General features: G+C 31.9%; 1 protein-coding gene across 3 annotated transcripts in view; it reads left to right on the plus strand.

The window, feature by feature from the left end:
- The window catches only part of LOC143252975 (uncharacterized), a 173,124-nt gene that overhangs the window by 15,857 nt on the left and 136,834 nt on the right, over nucleotides 1-20,433 (plus strand). For all 3 annotated transcript variants that reach the window (XM_076505946.1, XM_076505945.1, XM_076505947.1), the window contains exon 2: nucleotides 2,890-3,070. In XM_076505946.1, the coding sequence (XP_076362061.1) occupies nucleotides 2,943-3,070 (128 nt within the window). In that variant the 5' untranslated portion in view covers nucleotides 2,890-2,942. The remainder of the gene's footprint in view (nucleotides 1-2,889; nucleotides 3,071-20,433) is intronic.

Consider the following 20,433-nt stretch of genomic DNA (forward strand, 5'->3'; position numbering starts at 1 on the left):
AACTTTTCAAAAAAATTATGCAGTGCAATAAAAGAGTTACTGCTGTTTTCATGGTACAACACGTAACTTATGAATATATATATATTACATTTACAATGTAATCCAGGTGCAACATTTCATCTAATCTGCTTGAAATAATCCTTGAATGTCTAAAAAGTGGTCATTGAAAAGTCATGAAAATTCATCTTTACATAGGTGCAGATATCCTGGTTATACTTTCAGCTGTCAGTAATGTTTCTGTGAAAATAAGTTACCAAAAACTAGTAGATATTAACAGTTAAAAGATGTTTATACTTCATCCAAGACATCACCAACAGCAGTTTTTGTTTAAATGTTGTGAAGGTGCTATTCAGAGAAGAATTTTGTTTAGAAATGAAGATTGCAGAATTATACATGCTGCTGAGAAACACCTTAGAAGTAGTAATATTACATTAATGGCTGTTTTTAGATTACTTATAGATGAGTTTAAACTTTTGAGTGTATTTAGTATATAAATACTAAAAATGCCATTATAAGTAAGAAAATGTTGAATTTTACAATTTTATCAAGCTTTAAAAATGAAATCCATCTTTGCAGTGTGATTGTTGTTTTTTTAGTTTATTATTTCCTTCAATTTACATGTTCAATTCCTGATATGTATATATCACATATACACACACACACCTCTTGTGTAGTAATTAGGAGAATACTGATTTCATGTTTAGGAATGTTTGAACATTCACAAATTCAACATAACTATGAAAAGGGAATTGATCATTGTTGGAATGATACACATTTGAAATAGGCAATTTCTTGTAATTTTGGTTACAAATATTTGAACATGTAGAATATGTGAAAACTCTGAAGTAAATTTTAGAATCCTACATACTTCTCTTCACCCCAAGAGCTTTTACCTTATGTAACTACTGTAGAATTTCCTATTTTGTCAGAAGCCTTTAACAAACTTTTACTTATTTCTTCATGTACTGTGGCAGTCTATGACAGTTATTATGCTGTAGCCCTCTTAAGAATACTTGTATTCAGGTGTACTTTTTGAGTGTCTAGTTGACTGCCTTAATTTGTTCTGTTTGATTCTAATGTTATTTTCTCTAACTCTTTTATGAGTACAATGCTTCAGTTCGCGTATCTTATGTTGCTTTAAATACTGTCAGTGACACTGGTTTTGAATAACTCAGTAACCCTCCTTATCCATTATTTTCCAAAAATAGACAAGGGCACATACTGTTCTGCCTTTACACCTGGTTCAAGTTTGTCATCTTTAATTGTAGTAATTCATTGCGCTGTCTCTTAGTGAGAACCTAATTCCAGATAGTTGTGCCTGATTGGTCTTAAACTATGAGGAATGTTGATATGGAGAGTTTATCTGCAAGTGGTACTTCCCCCTCCCATGTGGACCCGCTCCTCATTTGAGATATAAGGCTGAGATGTTCTTTGGCAGTGTAGTACAAGACACCTCATTGTATTATCTCCTATACTGCTGCTGGTAGAAAAGTTCAGCTAGATGGGTTTTGGACTTGCTTTTAGATGTAGTTGAGTGCTCCTGTTCTCTCAACCTGCTATGATGGTCTCATGTAAGTATTTTATCAACATGGAAGATCCAAACACAAAACGTATGCTATATATTCTCATCTTTTCTACCCACCTTTGTGACATATTAGCACCATAATTTTTCTTTTACTGTGAAGCTCTTTGCAATATAAATGTAATATATGATTAAATAAATAACAAAAAGTTGGGTGAAGAGTTACTTCCTGTTCAAGAAGGATGCAGTTCCCACTGGATGCTACTCCATTACATGATCTCTGACCTCAGGAAAGCTGTACACCATGAGCTTTCACTTTTTTGTTGTGACATCTGAGGCATTTACTTTTCTCCACCACATTTTTACCATTTCTTTTCACTTCCATCTCATTTTCTTTACCTTATTAAGAGTCAGCTTATGATCATGTGTTAGTGTTCATTGGGTTTGCTGTGTATTGAGGTTGTATTGCTTTTCTGTTGGTGGAGGACTATAGATGCATGCAGAGATAGAAGATTGCTCAAGGCTTGTGGCAGGCACAGCAAATTCCATGGCAGTTGTGTGTGAGGTAATAGTTCTTGCAATGCAAACAGATGTCTAACTGAAATATATTTTCAGATAAGAAAAATGTTAACTTTATGACTTGTATTAAAAAAAATTGTTTTATGTTAACTTTATTTTTACAATTGTCAGTAACAGTAGATAGTGTTTCTATTCTTTTTCAGGTGGTAAATGTGTATTATTATAAAGTTTACATGCACTAACATTTTTGAGGAAGTTGACTAATTTTTAATGGAAATTGTGAGCCATGTTTCAGCATTTCTTGTAGCTTAACTAGTCTAATTTATGATTATTAATTCATTTGTGTTTAGTTGGTTTGTCTGCTTTAGTGTTTTTAACTTTTCTTATATAGAATAGTACCTCTTAACGTTTGTACACTGTGTATAACCACTTGTATGTTTTGTTCCCAGCCAGCTTCTTATTCTTTCCTTCTGTTATCATGTGCAGTTTAAAATTTTGGGATTGTATGTTTAAATTATATTGAATGTTACACTTGGTTTTTTGCTTGTGTTAAAATCTGTTTACAGAACACTTTATAACAATAGTTATTACTTGAAGTACTAGTCCCTTTTTCTTTTATGAAAAAGTGCATTCAGAATTTTATTGCAGCATTCACTTGCATTATACATTTTATCAATAATGAAAACAATATGTGACATTTAATCAAGTTTGTAAATTAGTATAAATACATTTTATACATACTGTTTTTTTGGGACATTTTGGTTTCCAAAATTTAACATAATTGATAAATGCATTCATTTTTTAGTTTAGATTTCATTAAACTGTTGCATTTATTTCATGTGTAACAGGGTCATTAAACCTGCAGAAAACTTAACTGCTGATCTTAAACAAGATATGCAAAATGGCTACCAATACTGAGGTTGGTGAAGAAGAAACTATAAATCCATCATTATATCTGGATGCAGTAATGATGGATCACTCTTATTCTTTATTTCACCAAGGCTTTTTGAAGAATTTTAGACTAACAGAGTAAGTCTTTTTTTTCTTTAATTAATATCTTATTTAATAGCAGAGGAGCCACTCCAGAATTATAAAATCCATTCAACCAACATTTTAACTTGAATGTCAAAAAATTTATTTTATGCTTCAATCTTTGCTTTGTTACAAACAAAATCTTTTTTTCATTATTATTACCTTAGAATATATCAAATTTACTTATGGTAATTCTTGAATATGCTTTTAAGTGCTCATTCAGGAAATAAATTTACAAAGGTACAGGATATATCCAGTGTTTTAAATATTGGTAATAAAACCAGTTAAAGTTACTTGTTTTAAGGGTAGGAGTTGTACTAACTTTTTTTATTATAAAAATTAGTTTTATGTCAAAAGCAATCTACCTACTTAGAGAATTTATATTTTAACACTCCTACGAAAAGTGGGGCCTAATAGGCCCCAGAGCAACTTGAAAGGTTATTAATATTAGGCTAATAATTTTGTATTTAAATGAAATTGCCATTTAAATCCATTAATGAATGGATTAACGAGATTCCCACTGTCCCTATCTACTATCTAGCGAAACCACAGCCAGGGGAACGGGCTTGGAGAAATCAGGACTAGAAACGTCTTTTCGTAGGAGTGTTAATTTATTATCTAGGTATTTGAGGTCAGTTAAAATATGTTTGGTCAAGATATTCAGTGTATAAAAGCTAAATTTGACACTGAAAGTTGTAATGACATATAGATATGTCCGATTAATTTGTTTTCTAATAGTAAGCTACTTCAGTGAAAAAAGAAAAAGTGAAGTTTTGGCACTTACGATGAATTTTGAAGTACGCATGAGTCACACAGTTATTTAACAAATAATTGGTATATGTTTATTTTATGTAAACTACAGGAGGTCAGATAAAAGTGATTGTACTTTTTTACAATCCCACCCTAAGAAGGCACAAGTTATTTCCTTATTTCTTAACAAAATAATTAAATCCGTGTTTTTAAATTTCTTTTTTCTTTGTTTCTGTAAACAGACTGATATCAGTTGAAATTCACTTAAGCAGTACATCTTTAAAACTGTTATTAATTTTATTTTGTGATTATGAAGTTCGTGTACTAGTTTCTGAAAATTACAATTTTGTTTTCATAAGTGCTGTTTAGATGTTACTATTGTAATTAGAAAAAGTCTTTTCTTTGGCAAATTTAATTTTACATGCTTTTACTAATTGTATACATCAATCTTATACCGAATTCCAAAGTTAGATGTTCATTGCACCCTTCTGGAAATGTTTTGTTTGCATACGGTTCTGTGGTGTATTACAGACTTCAAGAGTAGTAGCTTTTTCTTTTTTTTTTTCCCCACTGGCTAATTATAACTGCATGCCAGAGTTTTTGTATATCTAACCTGAGGCTTCTAGCACTTTTTACCACACACGATAATAGCTGTTTCTGGGTTACCATTTTTGTCAATATTTCACTCATCTCTAACTCATCTCGGTTAAATCTATAGATAATGCTTCCATGCCTAAGGCAGACTGTCAGGTTGTTTTTTTTTACATATGTGTAAGCATGATTCTTTACAGTAGGTTTCTGTGACTTGTTGGTAATAAATTTATTAAATGAACAGACAGCACACAATTCACTTGTTTTAAATAATGTATTTAAAATAAACTAATGTGTATACAAATGATCTTTACACCATTAACCACCACAGTTGTATCCCAACTTTTAAATGATTGTCTATTTTCATTAAGAGTCCACACAAGCTTGTTCAGTTACTTTAAAACCAAGGTGATAAGACAAATTCTTCTTCTTTACTCTGTTAGTACAATACAATCTGCTGTTATTATACTTTAAAATTTCCCACTATACTTCTTTATGACTAAATGTACAAACACAGTCTAGATCTATTTTATTATGTTTCTCATTAACTTTGTCTTACTTTTAGTTACTAGCTCTAAATTGTACACTTATAATGTACATATATATATATATATTTATTACCTAACTGAGACCTAGAACTTTCTACAAACTATGAGATGCTATGATGTGACAATACTCACTTAAAACAATGAGAAAAATTCAGAAGGCTTAACTAAATTGTGTTCACAACAATTGAATCATACAGTGAATATTTGTGAACAATTACATAAAGTTGTGATAAATTATTGCTTCTAAAAATAAATTTAACACTCATGATATGTAAAAAATCATTATCATAAAGCTTACATTAAACGAAAAAATGAAATAGTCATGTTTATCCAACACAGGCAGTAAATACATGTTATAAAGTTTGAAAAAAGTTTATTAATTTTCAGTGAAAATTGTGAACTATGTTTTAGTATTTTTAGTGGCTTAATCTGACCAATTCATAGTCATTAGTTCATGTGTATGCTTTAGTGTTGTTAACCATTTGGATGTAGAATAATAAACTAATTAATTTGTCTTTATTTTTTCTCTCTCTCTCAATGAGCTACTTATTTCTTTCTAGTATCATATTATCATATTAATATTTCACATCATACTCAAATTATATTGAATGTTGCACTTTTTTATTTTTGATGTTAAATGTTATTTGCTGGGCACTTCATAAGAATAGTATCACTTGAAGTACTAGCCCTTAGTCTTTTTTGAAAAGCAAATTCAGAATTTTTTCAAAATATGTGGCCACATTATAAACATTCCCTAAACATGGTTTATTGAAGGATAAGCATCATAAGAATAAGATCAGGGTGGACCGATTCTTACTAGTATTAAGAACAATTGGAAAATAAACATTAATTACCTTGTCTTTCCACATTTGCCAGACATTGCTATACATGCTAGATTTGCTGATCATTTGAGAGAGGGTTCTGCTATGCCTTGCCCTTCCTCTTAATCATATCAGCATGACTTAGCTTTCCATTGGCTGAAGAACTCATATTTAGAATCTCAGAGGTTAGGTCCTTATTTTTTTGCTTCCTTAGTTGTAGGTCTGGTGGCACTGTTGGTCTTAATAAAATTCAGTTTTTTAAAATTTGTAAGCCCCTTACAACATTTTTGTTTTTTATCTTCTTTGTAACTATAAATATTAAGGAGTTTTTGTTTGTTCCTGCCAACTCCTGATTGAAAAAATTGGGGTCTGCTTATTTTTGAAAATAGGGAACATTGTTCACCTATTGCACTGTCTCTGGAGCATTGTTCTTTGGGATTTCCCAATGTGAGTTGTCCCTTTATTTTTTCGAGTGAAGTATGGGAGTTCTTACTACTTGTAACTTCTAGTTGCTGAAGTGATGGACAGAAGTTTATTCCACTTAAATAATGCTTGAACCCCTTATTCCACTCAAGAAGAAGCTAGACGTTCTACCTACAACCCTGGCTGGTTTTCTTGATTGTTTGATGGGGGTAGGGCCAGCCTGTGCAGAAGCCTTCTCCTAATTCCAGTGCAGGGATGACACTTAGTTGTTTTGTTGAGTTAAATGTGGTCCTTCATTTTGGTTGTTATCTTCATTTTTATGATCTTAGACAAGGGTCTCATAATTCCATCCTGGAGCATCGATTCTTGTGCCATTGATTGGACTTAGTTTGTTCCACATTCTCCTCATAATTCTGGGGGCAGGAGGTGTTGCCTTGCCTCTTAAGTTGTAGAGTTAGATTTATATTTCTAATCCCAGGCCTGGTAATCTCTGTTTCTTCATATTGAGTGAGACAAGAAAGGTCCTGTAATTCTGAGTTCTGGTTGTTGCATTTTGTGCTTTTTCAGGTTGGGCTAAGGGTTTGACCACTTTTGTGTTGCTTGCCTTTTCTTCATAATTCTGATGGCTCATTATGCATTTTGTAACTTTTTGGTTGGGATACAGTAATACCACACTATGGTCCTCATGCTATAGCCACAATATTTTGGATCTAGCTTTGAGCCTACAGCCCTATAATTTTAACAATGAAAGTTGGATCACATCTGCCTGGATGGGGCTTGAAGAATTATATGAATTGCATATAATATTTCATCAATGCAGAAGATCTGTATATTGTCTCACTGACTGATTGTGGCTAGATGCACTCGGTATTGCATGAGCGGGTCAGTTCTGGTTTAGCTGTCCCTAAATTAATGTTTTCATCATATAATGTTAGGGTTTTGCCTTTGTGGCTGATCAGCATTTACTGTTCAAATATTAGATTGCATGTTGATTAGGTGAAGAGCATACTAGTTCTAGAAGTAGTGAAGACCCCCCTAGTATGTTGTTACTGTGTCTCATTTTTGCACACCAGTTTTCAACAGAGGATTCCTGTGTGGATTTTGACCTCACATACCTTTCCATCCTGTTAATGTGGGATTCTAGCTATAGTGTGAGAGGATGTGCGTTTTGGAAGTTAACATTTTCCTATACCAAAAGTGTATTTCTGATAATGCTTACATCTTATACTCTCCTGTGCTTCCTCTTCATGATGGCTAGTGTTTGGGTTGAGTCTGCTCATTTGGACATCCTCAAAAAACTGAATAGGAAGTAATAATGGGGAGCTTATGTATAAATCTGGGACAGTGGATGCATTGACATAGGTGGAAAGAACCAGAAGATTAAACTTGCTATGGGCAATAAAAATAAAGTAAGGTACAAAGCCTGGAGCAAGCAAAGTAAGATTTATACCAATGCTTAGATGGACAGAGAAAAAAAGAATAACTTTCATCAGGATAAAGCTAAAGTGTGAGAAGAGGTGAATGTTATTGGAAATACATTTTAGTGTAGGAAAATGTTAACTTTTACATAAAGTTTGCAGATACGTTATTTATGGTGTGTTATCAAGCTTAGAAAGAAATTCATTTGAGTATACTGATGTCTAAAACATAGTTCAAAGTTACATAATAATAGATTGCAGAATAATATTTTAAACATGCATGGCAAGGACAACATAAAGTAATAAAAATCCTGTAATCTGAGGATTTTCAAAAGGTGGACCTTTCTTCTTCAAGGGCAAACTGGATAACACAAGTAGATAAATGAAGAAATAAGCATCAAAAGTATTTATTCACTAATGTTTGTTTGTTTGACATAAAACTGCCCTGGTTCTTCTGGGTTTGAGTACTTTATATTAAATTTATTGGGTTATTACGTTTTGAACTGTGTCTAACTAATACTTCAGCTAAAAAAGTTATAAATCACTGACCGATGTGTAGCTCATGTTACTCTATCAAATTGCATAATGCAAGAGTTGCTTGTAAGCATACTTTGTGAAACTTTTTATTATTAATATTCTTTATCTTACCTTATCTAATTTAATAACTTTGTAATATTTTCTATTTTAGAATCTGTTATTATAATAAATAAACAATATACATGAAAACAAAAAATATAGTATTTACCTGGGTCTTTTTTTTATGTTGACTGTAGAAACTTTGCCTTACTTTTTATAGTAATGGTATTAGTACACATAAGAAAGGAGAGAACACCCTGTAACTGTCATAACTGTTTTAACTTTTGAACTATGTGATAAGAGCCATTAAATTAGTCTTGACATTGAGTTTTCCATGGGAATAAAATTTGTTCTGATAGCAAAATAGACAATTCTTTGCACAGAAAATAATGTAATATAATGTATCATTTGACAGCTTAAAAGTCAGAAAGAACTGTTGGTAACATTGTGAAAGAGAGGATATGACAAGTGGATATGGCTGCACCTGATTTTCCTGTTTATGACTCCATAAATAAATAAGATATATTAAAAGCTATAAAAATTATGAGTTGCTGGAGTGCTAAATATTATAATGAGTAAGGTAACTTATTTTAAATTCAACACTTCTTGGACTGGTTGTAAATAAAGAAGAGGGAAGACCTTCAGAGCAAATTCCACAGTTCTCGATTCTGGGGGAAATTGAGGATTTTGTAAATATTATGTTATAAAAATTAAGGACTTAAAACTTCTATAATATTAAAATTAATTTATTAATACATTTTGACACCATTTATATTTGTATAACATGATGATAAAGTAGATTAATTACATTTGAAATGTAAGTGTATAAAAAACCATGGCGTGTATTTTGACATGTCTGTGTTAAGAGGCTTAAATGAATTTTGAACACTTGCCACATTGTTATAGTTCATGCCACCATGTCCAGTCATACTTTATCTGATAATTGGTCTTGACAGTAGCTCTGCAAAAGGCTCTTATTATAAGACTGATATTTCAATAACACATTCTCCTCCCTGTAAATGTTCCATAATTAATCATGTTTGAAGATTTTTTTCAGCAGTAATTTTAACAATCCAATCACACACAAGTTGATAGATAACTTTAACTGTTTTGCCTTTGTATAGAATATTGTAAATAGTTAATTTTTTCTCCATTTGCTTGAGGAATGCAAAAATTAAACAGATCTGATCAAAAACACCTTAGATGTAAAAAAAACATTTGGCCAAAAAAAAGACTGTGTAATTTAAAGGAATGAAACCAAAACTGGTGGTCATACTGGTTGCTACATTTAGAACATTGATAAGGAGTTTCAGCAATTAGTTATTCATTAGTCTTGATCTCAAAACCTGATCTCAATACACCCTTATGAATCATCTGGATTTAAGAATATTTTTATTTTGGAAAAAAGCTATTACTGCTTTTTCCTTAAATGGTTAACATTACCAACAAAATTCTAAACATTATCAAATTATGATTCTGTGTTCAAGATCATTTTAGAATGGCATATTCAACCCTTCATATTTAGCAGTGTGATTTAAGTGGTAGCACATGAGAAAGTTATGAAAAAGAATTATTATACAATGCTTTCAGGCTGCATTGAAGGTTTCTTGTGTGATAATTATACAACCATTAGATTACCAACTACAACAGTTGTTCTAAATAACATATACAAGAGAGAAAACCCTCAATCTATAACATCTTGTATGAGCATCTTTGTCATCCCTTGGTATGGCTTTCCCCTCACACACAGGCTCAGAGGTCAAACTGGTACAAGCTTACAGGCTGTATAAAAGGTAACTTTCACACAGTGATGTGTTGTTAAATTTTAACATGAGAATTTTTCAAGCTCACATAGTGTGCTGAACACATCTACCATGAAAATTGTACAAACACGTTATTATAATCTTCAACACTATTTATGCTAATATTAACAACAGCAGTTGCAACTAAGAGATGCCATTTTGAACTAGATAATTAGCTCATGGTATAACTGGAATAAAGATTCTTTAAAAATGAGCCATTATTAGAACATTGATAACTTTTCTTTCTTTACTTTTGCATTCTAAAGTAGTGAAAAAGTACTTTAATTAAACTGCTGTTAGAGCATGGGATAATTGTAGATCACCTGTGCCTTAAAGCTTTTACCTGCATAGTTTAGCAGATTTATTATCTTATTTGGTAAATAATACAGAAAATACAGTTGTTTTCATTACTTCTCTTATTAGGTTTGTAATATACTTAAGCCATAGATCAGAGCCCCCCAGTGGCTCAGTAGTATGTTTGTGGACTTGCAACGCTAAAAACTGGGTCTTGATACCCGTGGTGGGCAGAGCACAGATAGCCCATTGTGTAGCTTTGTGTTTAATTCAAAATAACAGTAGCCATAGATCAGATTCAGTTACCTAATGTTTATCAGCAATTATAGTGATGCAATAAAACGTTAATACTATTATGTTGTTTTCCCTTAAAAACTTCTATATAATTAAAAATTACCAGTATCTTATGTTAAGCAAAAGTTAGTGTGAAACTGGGATCAGTATAGAAACTGAACTGTCTTCTTTAAACAAGCTTGTATCTAAGCTCATGGTATAACTGGAATAAAGATTCTTTAAAAATGAGCCATTATTAGAACATTGATAACTTTTCTTTCTTTACTTTTGCATTCTAAAGTAGTGAAAAAGTACTTTAATTAAACTGCTGTTAGAGCATGGGATAATTGTAGATCACCTGTGCCTTAAAGCTTTTACCTGCATAGTTTAGCAGATTTATTGTCTTATTTGGTAAATAATACAGAAAATACAGTTGTTTTCATTACTTCTCTTATTAGGTTTGTAATATACTTAAGCCATAGATCAGAGCCCCCCAGTGGCTCAGTAGTATGTTTGTGGACTTGCAACGCTAAAAACTGGGTCTTGATACCCGTGGTGGGCAGAGCACAGATAGCCCATTGTGTAGCTTTGTGTTTAATTCAAAATAACAACAGTAGCCATAGATCAGATTCAGTTACCTAATGTTTATCAGCAATTATAGTGATGCAATAAAACGTTAATACTATTATGTTGTTTTCCCTTAAAAACTTCTATATAATTAAAAATTACCAGTATCTTATGTTAAGCAAAAGTTAGTGTGAAACTGGGATCAGTATAGAAACTGAACTGTCTTCTTTAAACAAGCTTGTATCTAAGCTAAGTGTAAGTGTAATGTAGTTTTGAAGTCATAAGACTTCAAATGACATTCATTTATATAAGCATGGTTGAAAGTAAATCATAGTAAATAATTCTACATGCAACTAATATAAATATTGAAAATTGAAGATACAGTAGTTATGTGTAATGTTTTTAGGTTGAAACAGCTTTTGGATTTGACACTTGAACAGGCAGGAGCTACACAATTCCATGGTATCAAAGACAGTAAAAATAAAGTAATAAGAAACTAAAGAATGGATTGTGCAATAGAGAGTCAGTACATTTAATATATAGTTTACATATTTAATTATTTAATGCACAAATGGGCAAAATGCAATATGTATGAGAAAGATACAAATTGATATTTAATATGTATGTATCAAGAATACAAAAAGAACATAATTTCCATCCACCAACTCTATTTTTGGACCATTGTAATTGGAACCACTAGGTTATTATTATTATTTTACCTTTATATCTCCAGTAATTCCATTAAGTTAAATTAAAAAAAACTCACACACCCACAAAAGTATTGTGAAATTCATATATAATTTAATTTCATTATGGAGGGTTTGTAGCTTATATAGCTTTAGACCTTGAAAAGAGAAAAGCCAATTATGAATAAATCCAGACCTTGAAAATTCAACTGAATGATTTCTGTTCCTACTACAGCTGTAATATTAATGTATTTGTCAAGCTATCAATTGATAACCCCACTAAACCTTTTGTGATGGGTCACAGGTCAAAGGCCATGTCATTGCATTTGTTAACTTGTATTCAAAATTTTTTGAACTATTATTTTAGGAATTTATATCAATAAGTTTGGAATCAAATTGTAGATTATAATTCAAACTTTAATATTATATATGGGTTAATTACTTACTTGAAAAGTAAATATTGAAAGAACACATCTAAATATAGATTTTAGTGAGTCACATGTTGAATGCAGTACTTTTTAAAGTTAAATGTATCTAATGTCAAAGTACTAAGTCTATAGTTTCTTACAAATTAGGAACTCAGGTTACTAATATTAACAAGGTAAAATATAAAATAAGAACCTTGTATTTTTTATTTTGCTGAGATATAGCTTATATACTGAATCAAACATGGTGGCTCCATTCAACTCTATTTTTTTGAAATAGCCCCTTATATACTGTTACTACAGTATATATGAATAATCAGTCAACAGCTTAAAATTCCCCTATAGTGGAATTCTGTGGTATCAATGTAGCTATTTATTATTCTTTAGTGATTCAACTGTATACATAAAACCTTTAAAAAATTGTTTGATGCCCTCCATGTGTGAAATTGTAAAAGGATTAGCAACCTTTGTCCAGCAACAACTGAATAAAAAAGTCATAGTGTGAAGAAATAATTGTATGCTTCTTGATTTATTGTTCTATATTTTAAGAAAGCTAAGTTTAATAATTAATTTCTAAATAGTAATAATCTATGTGTGTGTGTGTATATATATATAAAATGCATAATAATTGAAATATGACTGCATATTACAAAATACTAGTCCACTAAAACACAGCCAAGACAGGGAAAATTAAAGGTCAGTTTTATATTACTATATATGTGATCTGAATGTATGTGCACCACGTTAGTGCAAGTTATGTAATGTTAACTGGGCATGACTAGAAGGTCAGTATAATAAAAAATAATAAATGTATAGCATTATGAGACTTAATCTGCTTAAACTACACATTTGTATTTTCATGTTGTAAAATGTAGTCATTCTACCACAAAAAAAGCATAGTTTATATTTATTTCCAGCTTTTCTTATGATGGTTATGAGGTTGGTCAAGTGACAGACCTCATATAGTTATAGTGTAGAAAATAATATAAAATAGCATTTTACTGAAAACAAACCTTTGAAATGTGTTTAGAAGATTTTAGAGATTACACAAATGATATTTGAGATTTTTGGGAAGGAAAGTTTTTGGTTTTTCTTACTCATAACATAAAATCACTTTGAACTCAGACTAGCAACAAAATAGACTTAATATTTTCTCAAACAAATCTTCAGTAAAAATGTCATTAAAAAATCTGATTTTTTAAAATTACTTGTAATCTTCACTAAATATGTAACAATTTTTGTGAAGATACACATGCTGAATCAAAAGTTATAGTGCAAATACTCAACATTTGCAAATCTGTAGATGAACTCATATATATATATACGAGGTCTGTTCAAAAAATACGCGGACTGACGTCATAAAACAAAATGTACTTTATTTAGAAGTTACAGGTCTGGGACCCCTTCAAAGTACTCTCCTCCCCAACGCACACACTTATCCCAACGGTGTTTCCACTTGTTGAAATAGTCCTGGTACGCTTCTTTTGTAATGTCCTCCAGCTCCTTCATCGCATTTGCCTTAATCTCAGGAATCGTCTCAAATCTTCTTCCTTTCAAGGGTCATTTGAGTTTGGGAAACAAGAAAAGATCGCAAGGAGCAAGGTCAGGTGAGTAGGGGGGTGGGGAAGAACAGTGATCGAGTGTCTGGCCAAAAACTCACGAGTTCTGAGGGCCGAATTTCTCAGTGACGTAGTGCATCTTCAATTTTTCGGTCAAAATCTCGTAACAGGATCCAACTGATATCCCACACTCTTCAGCAAGCTCCCTGACAGTCAGACGTCGATTTGCCTGCACCAGGGTGTTGATTTTGTCGACATGTGGGTCGTCAGTTGACGTGGAAAGACGTCCAGGACACTCAACATCTTCAATGGACTGTCGATCATCCTTAAAACGTTCATGTTACTTGAAACATGCCGTACGCTTCATAGCAACATCACCGTAAGCCGTGTTAAGCATAGCAAAAGTTTCAGTCGCAGATTTTCCAAGTTTAACACAAAATTTCACAGCAAGTCGTTGCTCCTTCAGGTCATTCATTCTGAAATCCGCCAAACGAAAAAATCGCACTTCACTTAAAACTGCATAGCTAATACACAAATGAAGATATCTGCAATGGGGAAATGGCGTCGTAATCAGCTGATCTGTGAGAACCTAGCGACACCAAGCGGATTCCCCTGGAACCAACTGGAGCCGCGCAATTCAAACAGTCTGCGTATTTTTTGAACAGCCCTCGTATATATATATATAATACTGAGCCCATAGCTAAAGGGTTAATTGATTAGTACAGTGTTCTTTAAACCATGATCCATGCAAGTAAGTAAAAATACACAAAATGTTGCCAAACACTTGCCTCATCTCTAGTAAGCAGTTTCAAAGAATAAAAGTTGGTGCTAGAATTTGTCAGACATTTGGCATCTCTCTAGCCAGTAGATCAAAATTAGTGTCAGTGGCAGATGGCTATAGTTGATATGTAATGTGATGGTTTTATACCACACTATACCAGATTTGTTAAATATAATATTCTTTAATTATGATACATGCAGAGAGATATTCTATTTTTCTGTTGTTTCATCTTTCTTCCTTCTTCCCATCACTTTTCAGTAGAATGCCATTCCTTCATATCTCATGGTGGATTAATTGGAAACTTTGTTCGTGTTTATGCCTTGACACATTTTTTTTTTTTTTTTTTTATTTAGGCCTTTGTAAGGAGTTTATGGGCTAAAAGATCAATCCAGAAATGTGCATTTTGGGTTCCTGTGCAGTTATGTTTACAACAGTCAAGATGAAAATTAGCATGAATATAAATTTTTATGTACCCAACATGTTGACATAAAAAACTGATTCATCTGCTCCTTTTGAGTTTCCTTAAGAGGGTCATAACTCTCAAAAAAGTATAATTTTGTGGTTATTAATCAGCCATATTTTGAGCAATTTATATGGAATTTAGTACAAAGATACTAGTATTTCTACAGGTCCCTCAAGTTATAAAACAGTAATGGGGAACTTGCCTATTTTTAATAATTATAGAAGTGTCAAGATGACACAAAAAACATAGCATTAATGTTTTTTGACAATTACTCCATTGTATTTCAGCCAAAGATAATCTTTACAAGTTACAAACATATATATATACACACACACACACATGTTTGGAATTTGTGTCTTTTGGTCAGCTATTAGCAAGAAAAGCACAATTTAGGGTTTTATGAGCTCTTTATGTTTATTTCAATCAACTTATATTGGGTTTTGTAAGAAAAAAAAACCTTCTGCATTGCCCAAGCAGTGATAAAGATAGTTTTTTTTATTTTTATGTTGCAATGAATAATTTTAAATTCAGATTGTATTTTTATCATGGCATTGGCAATGTGGTTAACTTTTGGGGGTATACATAGATAATTTTGTAAAACCCTGTTGACTGCTATGATCCTGATGCTTTAACAAATTGACTTGAACTAACAATGTTACATGTATGATAGTATGGCTTAATAATAGGGCAGTTAAGTAGAGTATGATAGATTGGAGCAAACAAAAAAAAACCAGATCAATGCTTAGATGGGCAAAGAAAACACACCTGACAGTCAAGTAATAGCAATAGTGTGAGAGGATGTAATTATTATTTGAAATACATTTTTGATTTAAGAAAATGTTAACTTTAGATTGTGTGCAAATTGTACTCTTTAAGTGCACATGTGTACTAACTTTATTCAAGAAAAGGTAGATGTAAATGCACTTCAGAAGATATTTTGTACAACATCATATGCATTTTTAAAAAGTAACTTAGTTTGTAGAATAATATTATAAGTTTATTTATTGAAAGTATGAAATACATTTAAGTTTATTTATTAGGAAAAGCAGTAAGTGGATGGATAAAACAATGTTTTTATATATACATTGCACAGTGGCTGAGTTATGTGTGAAAATTTAGAACAATTTTGGGTCTAAAGAGCTTTGTGAATCATTAAAGGTCAGGTGTTCTTTGGCTACGAGTAGACTTTTGTTAACATAGAGTTCAAGGTCTGAAGATCCTATGGTGATGATAGAGATATTATTAAATAAGATATTGTGACCTGTGGTTTCAGAATGTGTACAGATGAATGAGTAGCTGGAATTAAGTAGTAGAAGGTTGGTTGTGTTAGGTACTTCTAAATGCTCACAGACTAGTTTTTAAGTGGTTTTGTTTTGCTAACATACATGATCTTACAGTCACTACATGTCTTAATACATGAGTTACGAACTCAGAGTTTAGGTACTTAATTTTTGTACTGAAATAGATATTTAATTTGTAGGCTAGGTCTGAATATTATTACAAGCTGAATTTGAAGGTAGACAGTTTTTATCAGGGAAGAGAGTTGCTTTTTCATTAATTTGAGAATGGTGTGTGCATTGGCTGATGGTTGAAATTTGTTGTTTAAGAAATTGCATGTAATTTTCTTTAGAAAATCAGTCAGATAGCCAATATTTCACATGTGTTTATGTATAAGGACAATTTCTTCATATAAAGTAAAATAATTAAAACAAATATTAAAAATTATGTTTAACAGTAATACAACTATATTACATTTGAAGAAGTTTAGGGTAAAACTATTGAAATTGGTGTAAAGCCAGTCCTTTTATGAGACACAAAGAGAGAAAAATATTTATCTTCTTTGGTAATCCTGATGTCTTGGAATGGTAAAGAATTATTTTCTTCTAGTTTGGTTGGGAATTTGATATTGGGATGTTGAGAGTTAAAGTAAGAAAGGAACTTGGAAATGTGACTTAATCGTTGAAACAGCAAAAAGTATCATAAATTTAGTATTTGTAAAGAACAGGTTTGAATTCACGTGGGCAGTTTTTTAGCCTCTTGCATTCAAGATATCATGGAAAACTTAGCTGTTGTCAGACTTAGTGGGATCTGCTTGATCATACATGATGTCATTAAAGAGGAAGTTGTTTAACTTAATGGAGATGACAAGAAGTTCCAGGAATTGTTTATGGGTGAAACCAAAATACTGTTCAGAGTCTGCGGGAAAGAGAAGTTCAATGATTAAATTTAAAGTTTCATCAAGGGAGATATTGGAATTAGAAATTTGATATCAAAATTGGCCATAATGTATTTGTTGGCAGAGGGAATTTTAGAAGCAAAGGTAAAAGAATTGGTAATTGTTTATTCATTAAAGGTGAGGGGTTTAAGTATAGGAATGATAGATTTAGACAGGATTGTAATTTCAAGAGCCTAGAGCTGACAGAATAGGGCACAGAAGATATCCAGTTTTGTGTATTTTGGGTAGACCATAAAGAATGCTGGGTTTGGTGCCACATGGAGCGATTTGTTATAAAGTCAATTCAGAGATAATATTTTGATTTACGAAGGACTTTAGGATATGTATAATCTTATCTTCTCTCTTAAAAGTAAAGGATAATATGTCAATATCTAGTCTTTAAATTTATAAGGGTTACTGAGCTGGTGCTTTATTTCATCAATAATTTTAGCTTTTGCCATATTGACAATACCATTACCTTTGTCTGGTTTAGTAACAGTAATGTCTTTGTTTTTACACAGAGTTTTAAGGACTTATAGTTTAACATTGTTTAGTTGGGCGGTTGGACAATAGGAATTATATCTGTATCATTGCTGTATCATTATCCAATTTAGTTAACACTGGAAAGGAAGTAGGGGTTTTGTAAGCTTTTTGAAAATCATAAAGATAATTAGCATAGTTTAATTTGAAAGCTGAAATGCTAAAGTTAAGGTTTGATTAAAGCATGTTTACAAAGATCATCTAGTTGAAGATCACTGAGATTAAATATAACATTATCAGGATTAAAACCTGGAGATAATGATGAACAAAGTCACAATTTTTGGAGCTTTCTGTTTTGAACTTGTTTGTGCCTGGTTATTATTATTGATTAAGCATGTTAAATGTACAGAATCGATATACAAAATGTATTTTCAAAGATCGTGGCATTGGTATTCTAGGTCAAATAGATGTTGTCAGTACTTCTTATTTTTCAGTTTAAGTTATTCCTCTAGAAGTTGGTGTTGCATGTACCACCTGCTAACAATCTATAGAATTTAAGCAGAAAATGAAGACAAACTGCTAAATACCTTGTTAGACTTACCAAAACCATCTAATGCAAATAATCGTAAAGCATACAACCATAGTTTCATTTCTAGACATTTCGAAAAGTCTTTGATTTGGTATGGCACAAGAGACTTCACTATAAACTAATTGGTAATCACATACCCACATCTATTGTACACTGGATATTCAACATTCTTAGTGACAGAACAGTTAAAGTTAAGATCAACAATGTGACTTCCAGGCCCTTTATATTTGAAGTTGGTGTCCTCATAGAGTTAGTGTTAAGCTTATTATTATACAACCTCTTTGTCAGTGATATCCCAATCCCATCCTTAAACCATATACTTGAGTCTCAGTATGCAAATAGTATTGCTGTGTGGAGCTACTCTAGCAATCTGCATATTTAGATTCCTAATAACTTAATGCAATATCAAATCAGTGCAACTGTTGGCATGTAGACCTTAATACATTCAAACACTAAGCTATAGCTTTTTCTTGGGAAAATTAATAACAGTAGAAAAAAACTTCATAATCTTCATTTAACTTTTAACAATTCTGGTATTCTGGTAGAATATTGAGCACCATATCAGTGTTAGTGAGTTTTCTCAGGGTGCAGCATAATTATTTTCATTTTCATTAGGTCTATTGATCCTCATGCTGAGAATGACTGCCCCACTTCATATTCTGTGCTGAAAAGTTAAATTACATTTTTATGTATTAATTTATTCAAAGCTATTAAATCTCTTTGCCATCAGTTTTAATAAATTGAGCACATTTTAAATGTTACTGTTTTTGCTATTTCAAGATGTATTTGTCCATATTTAATTGATCGATCATTTCAGATCCTCACTGTTATTTATACAATTCATGTCAACTTTAAACTGGATATTTTTGATACAGTCATAATCCTTAAATATTCACACCTATTTCATCAACATCAACAGTTACCTTTTATGTTCAAGGCTTTATATGAAGATAACAGCCTTCTACAGTTTCAGTATCAACCTCTTTCAAGAAACTTCATGTTTTCAGCTTCCTGCTATTTAGGTTTTTCTGTGTTGTTTATTATGAGGTGTCAGCTTTTCTTGTTTATCTCATTCAGTAACCATACGTTTTATCAGTCTCGTGCTTCAACGGCATTAAGCTCCAAATTATTTCTTTGCAGCCTTGATAGTTTTTCAACCCAAGTTTTTGCAAGTGAGTGAAGAGAAATTATAGTTTCTGACTGCTCCATGTTACCCCTCAGGCCATTTTTAAAATTTCCAAACCAAAATGCATAACATGGAATTTTTCTTTGCTATTTTTCCTCTGGAGTTCCAGATTGTGATATTTTGATGGATGAGCAAGCAGCACTGTTCACAGCTTTCTCACTCACTAGTATGCCTTCTTTAGGGAGTACCTTAGTAATGACACCTTGAAAAAAGCTGTGAACCACCTGGAATACATCATCTTGGGCACACATTTGATCTGTATACACAATATGTACTCATATGCAAACAAACATGTACCCACTGCTTTTTAGGCATGATGGGCTACACATGCTGTATACATCATACACCAATGCAGCTAGCACACTCACATCTTCAAGCTAAACATTTCTTTTACATGACTGATGAGCACTCAAATTTAGGAAGGTTAATTCATGGCTTGTGGAAGGTTCTGATCAGTTAAGTATAACTTAGATTAGTTCATGTGGAGTAAAACTTTTAATGGCTCTAGACTCTTAAGGGGCCACATGGGCTATCTAGAAGAATTTTTATGGACCCACCAGCATTTTTTAGGGCTATTAGTTCCCATGCCCTTGCTAATTTTGAGCCCTGTTAAGAGTGCAGAATTGTTTCTGGAACTGTTAGCTGTGCATGAATTGAATGGTGAACAAAAAGTATGTTCTACTTCATAAAAGTATGCAGCGATTGAATTAGGTCTTTTGCAGGAAGATTCTGAATGTAAAACTGCTTCATTAGAAGCAACTGTGCATTGAGTGCCTTTTCAGTTTAAAACACTTTTGCTTTTTTATGCATGTTTTTTGTCATCCTAAATATCTTTTTGTGCTGTAGAATAAATTTATGCATTATGCAAGCAATGAATTAGATCAAAGAAATAGCATATTTTCATTCACTGTAT

This window comes from Tachypleus tridentatus, chromosome 6 (assembly GCF_004210375.1).
Source record: "Tachypleus tridentatus isolate NWPU-2018 chromosome 6, ASM421037v1, whole genome shotgun sequence".
NCBI lineage: Eukaryota > Metazoa > Arthropoda > Merostomata > Xiphosura > Limulidae > Tachypleus > Tachypleus tridentatus.